At 39.0% G+C, this 17,107-nt stretch overlaps 1 protein-coding gene and 1 long non-coding RNA gene across 3 annotated transcripts in view; one reads left to right on the forward strand and one right to left on the reverse strand.

The window, feature by feature from the left end:
- The window catches only part of LOC121372878, a 35,451-nt gene that overhangs the window by 9,943 nt on the left and 8,401 nt on the right, over positions 1-17,107 (forward strand). Inside the window, exons 2-3 of one of the 2 annotated variants that reach the window (XR_005958011.1) lie at positions 5,360-5,530; positions 14,109-14,232. This is a non-coding gene — a long non-coding RNA (uncharacterized LOC121372878). Of the gene's footprint in view, positions 1-5,359; positions 5,531-14,108; positions 14,233-17,107 lie in introns of those variants that run through there. The other variant, XR_005958012.1, reaches the window with a different exon arrangement.
- LOC121373329 (perlucin-like) lies at positions 868-10,345 on the reverse strand. The gene is made up of 6 exons (XM_041499899.1): positions 10,277-10,345; positions 6,726-6,811; positions 4,685-4,775; positions 3,351-3,455; positions 2,271-2,397; positions 868-1,108 (listed from the first exon to the last, which is right to left on the reverse strand). The coding sequence occupies exons 1-6, from the start codon at positions 10,320-10,322 to the stop codon at positions 1,081-1,083; spliced, it is 483 nt and encodes a 160-aa protein (XP_041355833.1). The 5' UTR covers positions 10,323-10,345; the 3' UTR covers positions 868-1,080.

Consider the following 17,107-nt stretch of genomic DNA (forward strand, 5'->3'; position numbering starts at 1 on the left):
TTTGGACTGTTCTTCTAAAATGCTCCAAATTATATAAATATTCGGCCGAGCAGTCAATTCTTTTTTATTTTTGGCTTGTAACCTTTTTATTTTTTTTATTTAATCTATTAACTTTTTTACTAATTGCTATTTTCAAAATTCGGCCCACCTCCCCCCCCCCCCCCCCCCCCCCCCAATCCCGAGTCAGGCCACCGATCTTATCGGAGGTCGGACTCGGGATGGGCGTGTTCGAAACCCTAGTGGTATATGGGCACGTTAAACTAGTTATCATCATCATTTAAGGGCCGCTTAATAACTTTTGATTAAAACAAATTAGTATTTTAAATGTGCGGTTTATATATTTTTATAGCTTGTAAAGTCATTTGTACACGAGTGTTCTATCCCATATTTGAGCAATGAACAAAAGATGACTCCATTTGATCATAAATAAAACAAATCTACCAAAATATTATTAGTCCTTAACTTTGTCCCGAGGCGCTTTAGATATGTCCCGAGGCCCAATTTGTTCGATGGTCATAGTAAGATAAGTTTATTTAATTTTGTTTATCGACACCACTAGAGCACATTGATTTATTAATAAATCAACTATTGGATGTCAAACATATGGACATTTTGACACAGTTATAGAGAGGAAACCCGCTACATTTTGCAATTAGTAGCAAGGGATCTTTTATATGCACCACCCCACAGACAGGATAGCACATACCACGGCCTTTGATATACCAGTCGTGGTGCACTGGCTGAAACGAGAAATAGCCCAATAGGCCCACCGACGGGGATCGATCCTAGATCGACCGCGCACCAAGCGAGCGCTTTACCACTGGGCTACGTCCCGCCCATAGTAAGATAAGAACACAGTACAATGAAAACGTTTTACAAAACATTTATTTATCAAACTAAAGCCAGTAAACATGTCACGTCAGTGGGAATATACGTGTATACAAGTCGCGTGGAATTAATCAAATCAACAGTCTTATATCCAATCGTCGTGTCACAAATCAACAATCTTATATCCAATCGTCGTGTCACAAATCAACAGTCTTATATCCAATCGTCGTGTCACAAATCAAACGTTTTCTTCTAACCGCTGATGGTGTTCTCCTCTGGGCTGTAATGTAAAGAATACAGTTTAACGTTATCCATTATGGCTTATCTACGGATACTTATAGAGAACAGAACAGAACAGAACTTTATTACGCTTAAACCGTTACGCAACGATATATGAGGTACATACAATAACAATATTTTACAGTGACAAGACGAGAAGACCATACATAATTCTGTTACACATTCGACAATTCTGAAATGTTTTTGCCAATACGATAATTTTGAACCTGCCTACAGTAATTTTAAACCAGCAACGTTTGCAACAAATAACCACCAAGTTAAAAAAGAAGAAGAAAAGGCCATTCAACTGACTGCCATGGGTAAAGCCCCCGAACTATGGCAGTTCATATCACAGCTACGGCAGTTGTCGCCGTCGTTCGAGCCCTAAATTCGTCACGCTATCTAGAGATCCATGGTGTTGAAATATGTGTCAAAGCCAAACCGTCCAATGAAATTAACTACCGAAATAGGTTTCAGTTGGCAAAGACGTTTAGTTTGTCTTAGACTTACCAAACCCGTCTCTGGCAAAATACCGGCCTCAGTTGTGTCTTGGTTAGGCCATCGGACTACAGGCTGGTAGGTATAGGGTTCGTAGCCCGGTACCGGCTCCCACCCAGAGCGAGTTTTAATGACTCAATGGGTAGGTGTAAGACCACTGCACCCTCTTCTCTCTCACGAATCACTAACCACTATCCCTCTGTCCTGGACAGACAGCCCATATAGTTGAGGTGTGTGCCCAGGACAGCGTGCTTGAACCTTAATTGGATATAAGCACGAAAACAAGTTAAAATAAAATGAATCGGGCAAAATATCCAACCGTTATCTCACCCCCTATTGGTTAGGGTTAGGGATAGAGGTAGATATAGGGTTATCTTTAGGGTTAGGGTTAGTTTTAGGGTTAGGGTTAAGGTGTTTTTGGTCATCCTAGTGTCTTTAATATCACAAAATGCATTTCTCATATTTTTAAAAACATGCGTCTGAGAAGTAACAGTTATGGAGTCGAGTTTTAGTCTATTTTTAGAGGATATTTCATCATTTCAAAGTCACATACCCATGTTTCACTCAATTGTAACTTGTATCCAAATGTGTTACAGGTTTGTAGATTTTCTAAACTTAGTGTTAATTTTCACGGGATGAAACTAGGCTCTGTCCCTTTAACTTACAAAGCTTCGCAGATGAAGTTGAGCTGAGCTCCACACTTGTGGTCGTTCCAGCCGAACTTCCGGAATGGTTTGGCGTTGATGTGGACGCAGTTTTCAGCGGGTTTGCCGGCGTTGTTGTCGGGTTGGCCTGAAATGCATTATGGGAAGATTTATTATAAGTTTATAGATTGAAATGTACCAAATCAAAGTTCGAGGTGCACAGTCAAATATTTACGGAGTAAAAAGCAAGCCGAAGCTCTGATTGGTCGTAGATATGGCACACTGATTGTTTATGCAGATTATGTTATCTATTTCCAATAAATTAATATACGTTCATTAAGTATACAGTTGGTATGCAGTTTATACTGTTTGAAACCAGTATAAGGTACACAAAATAATAGAAGTGCAATTTTATGTAAAAATGAGGACTTCACATTAATTAAATCTATTAAATGCCGCGTAACCCCTCATTTGTGACAGGTAGATTAATGTTACGTGCCACGCGTTTTATATGTGTATTGCCTGGTTGTGTTATAACAATGCTGAAATCAGTTTTATTAGCAATATAGACAGTAGGAATTTATTTTATTTTGAGAGTGAAAAATATTGTACGCATTGGCGTAGCTAGTATTTTATATTGGGGTTCAACCCATATTGGAGGGGGGAGGGGGACCCACACTATTTATGTCTGCATGTATGTATGTATGTATGTATGTATGTATATATTGATGTATGTATGTATTGATGTATGTATGCACTGGCACAGGGGGTAATTAAATCCTTTCTGGCCTCACAAATTGTCCCATGCCGTTGCTGGGACTCGAACCTGTGGCACCGAATCGCCCGCAAATTGCAGACTAACGTGTATGTGTGTGTGTGTGTGTGTGTGTGTGTGTGTGTGTGTGTGTGTGTATGTATGTATGTATGTATGAATGAATGATTTTTTTTTTTTTTTTTTAAAGGTTTGATTGGGGGAGGGACGCATGGCCACTATACCCCTCCCTCGCTACGCAACTGGTTGTACGCTATATTGTAGACAATATGCTAGACCCATTTCTTCCTTGTAAACCCCCCTGTGTCCGCCCCCGTAGTACACAGTACCTGGGATCCAGTTGGTGTAGGTTGCGTTCTGGTTGAATGCCATCCACTTGAACTGTCCTTCTACCTCTATGTCACTCAGGTCAATCCAGAACTGCTCAAACAGATCTAGCGGGTACAAACAACAGACAACCTTGTCATACAACCGTTTAAAGATTCTAAACTACAGCGCTTTGATGTCTAACACTAAAGTTAGTTTCATGCGAGAGCTAGAGAATGTTTTTTTTTTTTTAAATGTTTATTTAACGACGCACTCACCACATTTTATTTACGGTTATACGGCGTCAGACATATGGTTAAGGACCACACAGATATAGAGAGGAAACCCGCTGTCGCCACTTCATGGGCTACTCTTTTTCGATTAGCAGAAAGGGGTCTTTTATATGCACCATCCCACAGACATGATAGTACATACCACGGCCTTTGTTACACCAGTTGGGGAGCACTGGCTGGAGCGAGTAATAGCCCAATGAGTCCACCGACGGGAATCGATCACATACCGACCGCGCATCAAGCGAACGCTTTACCACTGGGCTACATCCCGCCCCAGCTAGAGATTGATGTAGGTGCCTATTTTAAATACCAAACTCCTCCCTGGCTATTCTAGGTGCCTCGTTTAACAGGTTATAACCCCTCCCTAGTACACACCCTGTCTCCGTCCCTGTTGTACAGAGTACCTGGAATCCAGTTGGTGTAGGTTTCGTTCTGGTTTAAACTTTGAGTTCGCGAGAAACGATAGGGATCGTGAAAAAGACCAACACCAACAAAACAACAAATAAAACAATAGGACAGTGCCCCGCCTCCCAGAGACAAAATGGAAGAAAGAGTTTTGATTTGTTTAACGACACTACTAGAGCGCATTGATTTATTAATCATCGGCTATACTGGATGTAAAGCATTTGGTATTTCTGAGTCTAAAAGGTAACCCGTTACAATCTCCACAACAAAAAAACAACAAAAAACAAAACAACAGCAACAACAACAAACAAACAAACAAAAAATACAAAAAATACAAACCCAGAAAAAAACACCGAACTAACAAACCAATAAAATCCCCAAAACAAAACTGCAAAACTGCAAAAAAATCCCAACAACAATAAAACAAGCCAAAAGTAAAAACCAACCTTCCCCCAAAAAGCCCCCCTCCAAAAAAAAAAAAAAAAAAAAAATAAATACCAACAGCTACCAACCAAAACCACAAAAAAATTAAATAGATAAATACAAATAAAATACAAAAAAGCACACAATAAAGTAAAACTATACTCGATATTGCAACTTTAATGTACTAGTGTATTCTGTAGTTACTCTGTATGTAAATGATTTATCGATTATTATACCTTTGTATTTTCCCAAGATGGCGGCCACTTCGTCCTGTTCTTCCTGCGACTCGATGTCTGCCAACTGAGCTCTCATGGCCGCGCAGTACATCTGAAAACAGATTCTAAAAACCTTGTAGGCGCAAACCTAGTGACCTGTCCTGGACGGAGGAGCCGGCCAAGGCCTGCTCTTGTGCCCAGGACAGGCGTGCGCTACAACAGCTTGTTCTGAATGTGCACGTAAAACCCTATGACCTGACCTGCCCTGTCCCTAGTGTAGGGCGCACATTAAGTCAATACTTTTCTTAATGCGAAGGGCGAGTTGCTTCCCTCTATTTAGCAAATTTAAATGGCGGGCAAATGTTTTATGTTGTCGTTGGAAGATTATTTTGTTAATAATGATGCAAATACTTCAATCGGGATTTAGTAAGTAGGATAGGTTATACATGTTTGGTTTGTGTGTCCATTTGTTGCACTATTTCGGTTGAGAAACGGTTGAAACATGGTGCCACAAGTTTTGAATACCAGCTATATATGTAACAATATCCGGACGTAGAAAGAACCACACCTACGGCTCTTCGGACTAGCGTGAATCCAAGGGGAGGGTGTTGGGGTGCGCTCCGTACATCAATATTTAAAGTGTTCCAAATATCGAGTCTTTAATGTATAAATATTATGGATTTATTTCTTTTTTAGGTGGAAGATATATAATATGTGTCTGATGGGTGTCTGCAGAATGGTTCTCTTTGTAATGCATGCCAGTTTACTATGTAATTCCACTGTCCCTAGAAGGATCCTACAGCTATTCCTGTCCAGGGCCCCGTTCCACAAAAGAATTATAGCTAAAGTTAACTGTAGTGACTTAAGGTGAGTTTTACAACTGGCATCGTAAACTTTATGGCCTTTCCAAAAAGCAACCTTACGGAAGTCGTAAGTGCCCCTTTAATGATTAATATAGTCTTTGCAAAGAAGTGCGAATTAGTTAAATAATAAATTGTTTACCCACCGACGGGGATCAATCTCAAACCGACCGCGCATCGAGCGAGCGCCTTACCACTGGGCTACATCCCGCCCCCTTAAGATGGATTGTACCAAAGAGAAAGTTCGAGGTACAAATACTACGCTTGTTACGACTCCTCCACGATTCTTTCAAGAATAAAATTCCGTGTCAGTTATTTATCGAGTGAAAACAGCTGCGACTCTGATTAGTAGTAATATGAGACATTGATTATTTGCGAAAATACTATTATCAATTTCCAGTAAATAACTTTACTTTCATTTAACTATTTATAGGATATTAAACGAGCTTCCGTTTCGCATCAAGTTTATGTCCCGAGTGAAGTTAGTTCACGAGGGACAGACAGTTGTTATGTAATGAGGTTGAAACCGGTGCAAGGCACCGCCAAAAATGGAACTGAAATTTTCAGCACAGATGGGGGTTGCTGTTAAAAAACATATTAATCAGATATCTGAAATGGCATGTGAATCACCATTTTCTTGCAGGTAGATTAAATGTAAAGTGCCACACGTTTTACTGGCGTACTGCCTGGTTGTGTTGATACGGTGTATACATCAGTTTTATTGGTAAACGTTAACATTGGCAATAGGAACCCATAAGGTAGTACTAAACCAAATGACACCCGGCTAGCTCAAAGTTCGAGATGCACCCAACTTGTGATAAAGCAGTGAATACCACACGTCTTGTGATTAATGTGAGTGTGTTGGTTGTAAAAAAACAAAGAGTATCATCTGGGCAAAAAATGTATGCAATTTTATTTCATCTAGTACCACTGTGACAAGTAGCCTTGTGCTTGAAATATGTATGGGGTACCTGCTAAAAAATACTCAAATTTTGTGCGAAAGTAGGGGTGTTGTAAAAACATCTGGTTATACCGAAAATGAGCCATAAGAGGTACCATTTCCTGCAGTTAATACTTTGAGGTAGGGGTTGTAGTACTGATATTTATGGGTCATAGTTTTTAAACATAAACGTTAACGTGGTCGCCTGTGGAATTTTATTTGGTATAGTACAACCACAAGGACGATGCTCGTCAACACTTACATACGCGGTGACCCAGTCTGTTCGGTAGTCAATCACTTTGTAGCACGATTTACTGCCTTGCTCCCAGCCTTTAAGGCACGTCGTGTCTAGCGGAAGAAAGGAAGGTGTGATTAACGTAACCCCAGCACATTAAAAAATAACCAGTGACGATATTAAGGTGTTCAGTGTATCGTATATATGAAATTCTAGATCTAAGGAACGTGGAAAGAAACACGCACCAAAACTATAATCAATAAGGTCAGAAATTTAAAGGAACTGTAATAAGTTTTAGTGACTAAAATTACATAGTAAATACATTTTGTTTGTATAAAATATCAGGGGCTGTATATTAAATGATTGATGCGCGGTCGGTTTAGGATCGATCCCCGTCCGTGGGCCAATTGGGCTATTTCTAGTTTCAGCCAGTACACCACGACTGGTATATCAAAAGCCGCGGTATGTGTTATCATGTCTGTTAGATGGTGCATATAAAATGTCCCTTGCTACTAATGGCAAAATTTGGCGGGTTTCCTGTCTAAAACTATACGTCAAAATTACGAAATGTTTTACATCCAATAGTCGATGAATAATAAATATTAACGAGCTCTAGTGGTGTCGTTAAACAAAACAAAATTATATATATATATAGTAGTCGTTTTCGAGTTGAAAGACGCTATATTATAGAGTGCTCAACTCTCTCACGAAACAAGCCTGTCATGTAGAGACAAACATACACTTTTAACGATATATATATATATTTTCATACATACGAAATTATTGGGAGACGAAATTGAATCCAGTTTGGGCCACTTAAACCCTTATGAGAACCAGAAACTCATTATATATATATATATATATATATATATATATATATATATATATATATATATAGTTTAAAAATGTTCGTTTTGGTTAACGACACCAAAGGAGCACATTGGTTTATTAATCATCGACTACTGGATGTCAAACATTTGGTAATTTTGAGAGGAAACCCGCTACATTTTCCCATTAGTAGCAAGGGTTCTTTTATATGTACCATCCCACAGACAGGATAGCACATACCACGGCCTTTGATTTACCAGTCGTGGTGCACTGGCTGGAATGAGAAATAACCCAATGGGCCCACAGACAGGGATCGATCCCAAACCGACCGCGCATTAAGCGAGCGCTTTACCACTGGGCTACGTCCCGCCCATAATATGTATAGAGACACTGATATTTTAAAGAAGAAACTATATTTGGTCTGTAATTCTAGTCGTTAAAATATTAGTCGGCGTAATCTTATCATAGCAACAACCCCTAGACAGTCTCGTTAACCGTGTTATTGATTTTCTATCTTATATTACTGACATTTAATCCAATATTACATCTCCTTTTTACACAGACATTAATACCAAGCTACCACTGAATTACATTTGGTCTACAATACCATATCTATTTACACACCCGTTGGTGAGAACATCATTCATTATATTTGTACTTTTGTACATGTACCCCCACTTTGTAGCATCAGCGATCGTTTATATATATATATATATATATATATATATATATATATATATATATATATATATATATACACACATACACACAGTCAAACCTGTCTTAAGCGGTCACACAAGGGAGTAGATAAAAGTAGCCGCTTAAGACAGGTGGCCGCTGATTACAGGTTGCTTCATATAGTCTTTAAAACATGTTGTTGTTCCTTGTTTTAGCGTCTTTACTGCTAATTAATGGATGTGTGCTTCACAGTTTACTATAAATAAACTTTTGACATGTCGCCTCCTTCAGGAAAAAGTGCAACTGGAATGTATTAAATTAACCGTTCTCAAAAAATTTGTTTTCTCTTTCCATTTAATTATTTATTTTCTACTTCATGCGGTGTATTGTCATAGTAAGTGAATCTACAAATGTCAAGCGTAGCCTGCCCAGAGGCAATTAGATGCTTTCCATAGTCATACTTTCTTAACTGATACACAGTACAGATATCGGGACTGAATGGGTACTAGTATTCCTGAATTGTGAAGATCGGTTATTTGCCGCGCCTTATCGCTGTTGTTAAATATCCCTTTTATATAATAGTAAACATTTACTGTGGCCGCTTAATACAGGTATTTTAGCGATTTGGGATCCAATTTGGGTGGCCGCTGGCCGCGTTAGACAGGTGACTGCTTATTACAGGTGCATTTACATTATAAATCGTTTAGGAGGGAAAAAGTGGCCGCTTAAGGCAGGTGACAGGTGAATAAAGGTGACCGCTATATATATATATATATATATATATATATATATATATATATATATATATATATATATATATATATATGTATATATATATATATATATGTATATGTATATATATATATATATATATATATATATATATGTATATATATATATATATATATATATGTGTGTATATATATATATATATATATATATATACACACGTGTTTGTGCCCCCCCCCCCCCCCCCCCCGTTGGCACCTTCCTAAGTAGGTGCAAGCTACTAATGAATTATATTTGGTCTACAATACCAGATCTTCCCTTATTTATTTTCATCAGTATATAAGCTTTCCAGACGGTTCCACAGACGATTCGTCCACCATACAATTCGTCCACGTACAGTTCGTTCGTCCACCCACCTCGGACAATTCGTCCACTCGATTACAATAATTCTGACATACTATTTAGAAAACAGAGCTAGTGACTAAACTGTTGCTAAATTGCGATTGCTATATTACCGTACACATTTCGTCCACAGGCTCGCATTTGTCCACACGATCGTACATGATTTAATAATAGTCAATGCGCACCGGGTGAAATTTTCGTCATTTATGTCAAAATACCATAACGTGACGTCGTTCGAAGTAACCAACCAATAAACAACGATATTATCTGCATTCCGCTACCAAGTTCCAGCCAGGTTCTATCATCTGTTACATCCATAAAATCACAAAATAGCCTTAAGGGGTACGAATTGCCCTGCCCCCCCCCCCCCCCTACATGTATGCATGTGCTTATGGCCAGAAATAAACAAATAAAATTATAGTGGACGAATTGTCCAAGAACACTTTTTAGTTGTGGACGAATCGTCTCGAGTTCAACAGTGGGCGCATTTTTAGTGGACGAATAATCTGTGGACGAATCGTCTCGAGTTCAACAGTGGGCGAATTGTTAGTGGACGAATAATCTGTGGACGAAACGTCCAGAGGACGAATCATCTGCATCCCGTATATTATAGTATGTAAGTTACTTTCATTACGATTGAGCAGCAAGCGATCTTTTTAAATCGAGTTTCGTGTTTATATCCATTGCAAATAGAAATAGATTTAATAAAATTCAAAATACGTGTATTTATTATCAGGATATCTTTGGGTTAAAACTTCTCGGAAAAAATCTTACGTCATTGGCAATTTGTTAGAATATATTACACTTCAACAATGCATTACAATATTTCCCGATTTAAAAAATCATAAGTAATCAACCGCATTCCTGCAATAGATTAATTAATTTTAAAATATTGTTTTGAAAATAGAAAGTACGTAAAAAGTTAACCAGTTCAAACTTACCACAGGCAGCATAACCCACAAGCGCCAGCAATACAAGAGCAATCATTCTGTCACGTGATGCGAGACGGTAATGTGTTGTCTCCCTTTCTTGCTGAAGTTTTCGGTGATGGCGGTTCATTTATATATAATAGAACTACTGATTTACATACGCTGTTCAAATTAAGTAGAATTGTTAATTTGCATATTAAAATGATTTGTATTGACACTAAGTAGACGCTCATGTATTTGTTAGCGTGACACGTTGTGTTTTCGTCATACATAATATATCATCATAAATATTAATTAGATAAATACTCTTCACTACTACAGTTTGTTTTGTTTAACGACAACACTAGAGCAGATTGATTTATTAAACATGGGCTATTAGGTGTCAAACATTTGGTAATTTTAACCCGCAGTCTTAGAAGAAAACCGCTAATTTTTCTATTAAAAGAAAGGGATCTTTTATATGCACATTCCCACAGACAGGACAGTACATACCTCGACCTTTGATATACCAGTCGTGATGCACAGGCTGGAACGAGAAATAGCTCAATGGGTCCACCGACAGGTATCGATCTCAGACCGATCTCACATCAGTCGAGCGCTTTTTCCACAGGACAGAAGAAAGGAAAATAATATTTGTTTAGACATTTTTGTTTAACGACACCACTAGAGCACTAGGTGGGGGATGTCAAGCACACTGTCTATCAGTTGTGTTATGGTTAGACAGAAAAACATAAAATATGGTGGTGAAGAAAGACTGGCCCATGACACCCCTTCTTCCCCACTTGGCTACGCCATTGCTGTATGAATGGGGGGGGGGGGGGGTGTCGTGGGTCGATCCTCCCTCGTGCTCCAGCAATTTTCCTTTTTTGTTCAATATAGTTTGTATGATAGCATGACTCTACCCCCTAGACTTTCCCCTCGCCAGAATAAAGACCCCCCCCTCCATAATGCAAAATGTCCTGCACACGCCCCTATTCGTAAGCAGATTTGAAGAGTACGTTTTAAATTTCCACAATTTTTTTTAACATGCTCCGCGTATTAGTGTCACCTGCCAGGAGTTTCGCTCAGCCGAACCGTTTACTGAACAAAAAACCCCCCAAAAAACCCCATCGAGAAGCACATAAAACACAAAAACCTGTAACGGCTTTATCAACTAGGTTTCCCAGGAAGCTTTTTTATATCATGCTGTTAGGAAATCCAGTACAGAAAAGAATTGACCCCTCCGTATGACGAGTTAACCACGCCCCCCCGTCACACGTGATGCAAGGTTAGACGAACTTTCAATAATGACTGCCAATTCGCATAGGTCGATGGCAAAATCAACCGATCTGCCGATTAAGTATTTCACTACAAGGTACATTTACGATGTCAACATGATTTAAATCGACGAAACCATTTTTACTTCAGTAAATCGACGCACAAGAGCACGGAAGTAACGAACGTCGAATGCAACCAAAAAACATTTAAAACATCCTATGCTAACTTTTCTTGTCAGGACTGATAAATTAAAATGTCTTGTTTGTTTCTTTTTTCTTCTTTTTTTTCATCTTAATTTTTGTTGTTGTTCGACTTTTATAATCGAAAGAAAGAAAGAAAGAAAGCAATGTTTTATTTAACGACGCACTCAACACATTTTATTTACGGTTATATGGCGTTAGACATATGGTTAAGGACCACACAGATTTTAATAGGAAACCCGCTGTCGCCACTTCATGGGCTACTCTTTCCGATTAGCAGCAAGGGATCTTTTATTTGTGCTTCCCACAGGCAGAATAGCACAAACCATGGCCTTTGTTGAACCAGTTATGGATCACTGGTCGGTGCAAGTGGTTTACACCTACCCATTGAGCCTTGCTGAGCACTCACTCAGGGTTTGGAGTCGGTATCTGGATTAAAAATCCCATGCCTCGACTGGGATCCGAACCCAGTACCTACCAGCCTGTTGACCGATGGCCTAACCACGACGCCACCGAGGCCGGTTTTCTAATCGAATGCCGATTAACAAGAGAATAGAAGGCGCGGCGACAACCCGGCCTCGACTTGTTTAAAACCGTGGCGTCTTTAGTTTTGGTCGGGTTGCGTTAAATTCTTTGTTTAAAAAAAAAGGGGTGGTGGGTGGTGGTAGCGTGAGCAGTAACATTAAAATACAAGGCGTGGGGGAATGCTAAAAGTGTACCATAATTTTATGCACGAGAGGTTACAAAACTATAGCAAGGATACAGTCGCCTGTGCAGGCAGTGGTTTAGATTGTGGGATTGCGACGTTTATGTGGGTGTACAGTACTCTTACATAGCTGCACTGCTTGAACCAACCGATATACGGAACTTGTCCTATTTATGAAACCAAAGCCATACAGGAAATTAACAAAAAAAAAAAAAAAAAAAAAAAAATCACAACTGGCATAGCCAGAGGGTGGGTTGATGGATTTCCACAAATATGTCAACATGGTCCGCGTATTAGTGTCACCTGCCAGGAGTTTCGCTCAGCCAAACCGTTTACTGAAAAAAACCCCATCGAGAAGCACACAATACAGAAAAAACCTGCAATGGCTTGATCAGCAAGGTTTCCTAGGAAGCTTTCTTATAGCATGCTGTTCGGAAATCCAGGACAGAAAAGAATTCTAAATTCAAAGTAAGTAAATAAGTAAGTAAGTTAATAAGTAAGTAAGTAAATAAGTAAGTAAATAGCCAAGTAAATAAGTAAATAAGTAAGTGAATTAGTGAGTCATTCAGTCAGTAGGTAGGTAGATCAGTCAAGAAATACGTAGGTAGATAGGAAGATAAGTAAGTAAAGTGTATAAGTAAGTAAAGTAAATAAGTAAATATGTAAGTAAGTAAAGTACCAGTAAGTAAAAACGTAAGTGGTTACAGGTGCCTTTTAAGAATACAATAAGTAACTATGAACTTGGAGAGACAAGGACTGGGTTAGGGAAGTGGACAGCAACAGAAATTGAAATATAGGAGCTGGCAGATCGGAAAGAAATAAAATAATTTAAAACAAAATAAAAAAAATTTAAGGAGAAATCGATTAAACTATCTATCAAACTATCTGTCTGCCTGATAATCAGAACTCGCCATATATATTTTTTATTTGGCGAAAGTGATAGTACACGTAGTTCACTTGTTAATTTGTTTCTTCTCTTTTTTTAATTAATCCATATTAAATATATTCAGTTTATTTTTTTGGAGGTGACTGGGCCGAGGACACAGACTTTCATGTAATACCCTAAATAAGCAGGCATCTACATTGTGACCGATTTGGTCAGATAAGCGACCTTTTTTTTTTTTTCATTTGGTGACTGAAACATTTCATACTATGTATAAAAATACAACTAGGTGCCATGTGGTGCTTGGGGCAGGTCGTAGCTCAGTAATACAGCGCTCGCCTGATGCGAGATCGATCTAGGATCGATTCCCGTCGGTGGGCCCATTGGGCTATTTCTCGTTCCAGCCAGTGCTCCACGACTGGTGTAACAAAGGCCGTGGTATGTACTATCATGTCTGTGGGAAAGTGCATATAAAATATCCCTTGCTGCTAATCGGTAAGAGTAGCCCGTGAATTGGCAACAGCAGGTTTCCTCACTCATTATCTGTGTGTGGTCCTTAACCATATGTCCGACGCCATATAACCGTAAATAAAATGTGCTAAGTGCGTCGTTAAATAAAACATTTCCTTCCTTCCATGTGGTTCCTAGATGGAAAAGTTAACGTAGATGGCTGATAGGACTGATGCAAAGCTGTACAATGTGAAACAATAAACACAGTTTCTTTCTTTTTAGATCTCCTTCTTTTTTAAAGACCCCCCCCAACCCAGAATTTTGTAGCCGTTGTAACATGTTTTTCAGAAAGCCATCACTATCAATTTCACATTGACATTTCGGTAATTACCAGGAACCGCCATGTTTGAAATGTGTGTGAACCGACTTCTGCGTTCCATTACGCCTTGCGTCGAGAACCCATCGGTTAATGGCGTGACGACGAAACGAGAACTCGACGTAAGCGGTAAACTTTCACTAAAGGTTACAAAATAACCATTATAGCATCGGGGTGTGGGCGAGATATTAGTTACTACATGACTTGTAATTCAATTTTCAAATAGTTCCAATCTGTTCTATTTTGTTATACATTCCTGAATTGGCCCGAATGATATCATGTGACAACCCTCCGTTCACTCCACCCCACCCCCCAAAAAAAGAAGAAAAAAGAAAAGTAAACTCCAAAACCGACATCTATGAACTTTAAGTTGTTCACTACTTTCGGCAATGCTTAAAAGAACTAGCTTGATCGTTTCCGCTGTTTTCCTTTTTATTTAACGACGCACTCAACACATTTTATTTACGGTTACATGGCGTCAGGCATATGGTTAAGGACCACACAGATTTTGAGAGGAAACCCGCTGTCGCCACTTCATGGGCTACTCTTTCCGATTAGCAGCAAGGGGTATTTTATTTGCGCTTTCCACAGGCAGGATAGCACAAACCATGGCCTTTGTTGAACCAGTTATGGATCACTGGTCGGTGCAAGTGGTTTACACCTACCCATTGAGTCGGGCAAAATGGGCTAACCTGAGACCTTTTCACCATGTATTTCGATCATTCTACCCTGAAAATTAGTTGTAATCCATGTACAAAATGCGTAGTGATTCGTTTGCATATCTATATAGCTGTTTGGTAGTAATACTAATATAAATAAATGTTGTTATCCACAATCAGACATTTTGGTTTAATTCGGACAAAAACCAGCCTGCCCCCGCACCCCTACGAAAATGGGAGTCCGTACCCCTTTGGAAATGACAGTCTTCCTACAAGCTTAGAAAGGGTATAACATCCACGGGGCTTAATTCATGGATCCAATCACGACCTTGTCAAAATGACCCCTTTAATGTAAGGAGACAAATGAGGGCCTATAGTTTCGAAGCGATTTTAGCATTACGAAATCGTAAAACTAACGTAAGCTGTGATGTGTGCTGTAGTGACGTCACAGCCTACGATGGTTTTACGATGTCGTAGCGTTAAGATAGTTTCGTAGATCTGGAGCCAGGGTCTATAGTTTCGAAGCGATTTTAGCGTTACGAAATCGTAAAACCATCGCAATCTGTGGTGTGTGCTGTTGTGACATTACAGCTTACGATGGTTTTACGATTTCGCAGCGCTACACTAAGATAGTTTCGAGAATATGGGCTCTTATTACAAGAACTGTTTCGTGGTCCAGACACTGGTATGTAGTTCATCTTTCATTGTCTTTCATTCTAACAGGCCTTCTACTGATTAAAGAATTAAAATAAAAAATCTTTATTTTGCCGTTCAATTCAGTTCTTTATTGACTTTTAAGCTGAACAGCTGATCAGTAGAACACACATTTAAAATAAGCGAACAGTGGTATATGGTACAAAAATAATGGATCCTCCTTCCAGAACAATTTTTCACAAGCACCAAGGCATCTTTTACATGCACTTTCCTACAGATAAGAAAGCACATACCTTTGACCAGGTGTACATGTGGTGCACTGGTTGGAACGAGAAAAATCCAATAAGTTGAATAGATTCACCGAGGTGATTCGATCCTGCGACGCAGACACCGCAAGCGAGCGCTCAACCGCCTGAGCTAACTCCTGCCCCTAAATCTGAACATAACTTGTTAAAGGGACATTCCCGAGTTTGCTGCATTGTAAGGTGTTTCTCTTAAAGGGACATTCCCGAGTTTGCTGCATTGTAAGGTGTTTCTCTTAAAGGGACATTCCCGAGTTTGCTGCATTGTAAGATGTTTCTCTTAAAGGGACATTCCCGAGTTTGCTGCATTGTAAGATGTTTCCGACTAATAAAATATTTCTACAATTAAACTTACATATTAAATATATTTTCTTGTTTAGAATATCAGTGTCTGTATATTCAATGTGTTTCTGGTCGTCTTCATATTTGTAAGAAGTCCAAACTGGATTTTGTCTTCAAATAATTTCGTACGTACGAAAAAAATATTTTAGGAAATAAAATGATATTTAACCCAGTACAAATATTAGAACGATCATAAGCATGTTTAATATACAGCCACTAATACTTTATGCAGAAAAATATATTTGATATGTAATTGCAATCGTTAAAACGTCTCTGTTAGTCGATAACATATTAAAAGTTGCACCAAACTCAGGAATGTCCCTTTAACTTGAAGAATTGTCTAAAATCTCAACCCGTGAAAATGAGCACTAAGTTTGTTTAATCTATACACCTGGGGCGGGATGTAGCCCAGTGGTAAAGCGTTCGCTTGATGCGCGGTCGGTCTGGGATCGATCCCCGCCGGTGGACCCATTGGGTTATCTCTCATTCCAGCCAGTGGTATGTACTATCCTGTCTGTGGGATAGTACATATAAAAGATCCTTTGCTGCTAATCGAAAAGAGTAGCCCATGAAGTGGCGACAGCGGGTTTCCTCTCAAAATCTGTGTGGTCCTTAACCATATGTCCGACGCCATATAACCGTAAATAAAATGTTTTGAGTGTGTCGTTAAATAAAACATTTCCTTCCTTCTACAAACCTGTAACACATTTGGATAAAGTTACAACAGAAACGAGGAAATTCCCTTAAAAATAAACCAGAGTTCGTCACCATAACCGTTACATGTCAGAGGTATGTGCGGTTTAAAAAAAACAGAAAGAAGAAAAATGCATTTCTTGGTATTAGAAACACGCGGAACTATCAGAACCACTTCGGATGTACGGATATGGATAATCTAAACAACACGATCTAAGAAATGTCTGATTTCAGTTCTAAAAAGCGGCTCTGATAGTGAAACATGCGGCATAGTGTTTAAAAACTAGGGTCCGTCACTTTAATTGTTAAGCTTTATCTCCG

Source organism: Gigantopelta aegis, chromosome 5 (assembly GCF_016097555.1).
Source record: "Gigantopelta aegis isolate Gae_Host chromosome 5, Gae_host_genome, whole genome shotgun sequence".
In the NCBI taxonomy this organism is placed as follows: Eukaryota; Metazoa; Mollusca; class Gastropoda; order Neomphalida; family Peltospiridae; genus Gigantopelta; species Gigantopelta aegis.

Coding starts and splice junctions, on each gene's coding strand:
- LOC121373329 (XM_041499899.1), bottom strand. CDS start 10,322: ATGATTGCTCTTGTATTGCTGGCGCTTGTGGGTTATGCTGCCTGTG. Junction 2,398..3,350: donor CTACACCAACTGGATCCCAG/GTACTGTGTACT, acceptor AATGCATTTCAG/GCCAACCCGACAACAACGCC. Junction 1,109..2,270: donor AACTTCATCTGCGAAGCTTT/GTAAGTTAAAGG, acceptor TTTACATTACAG/CCCAGAGGAGAACACCATCA.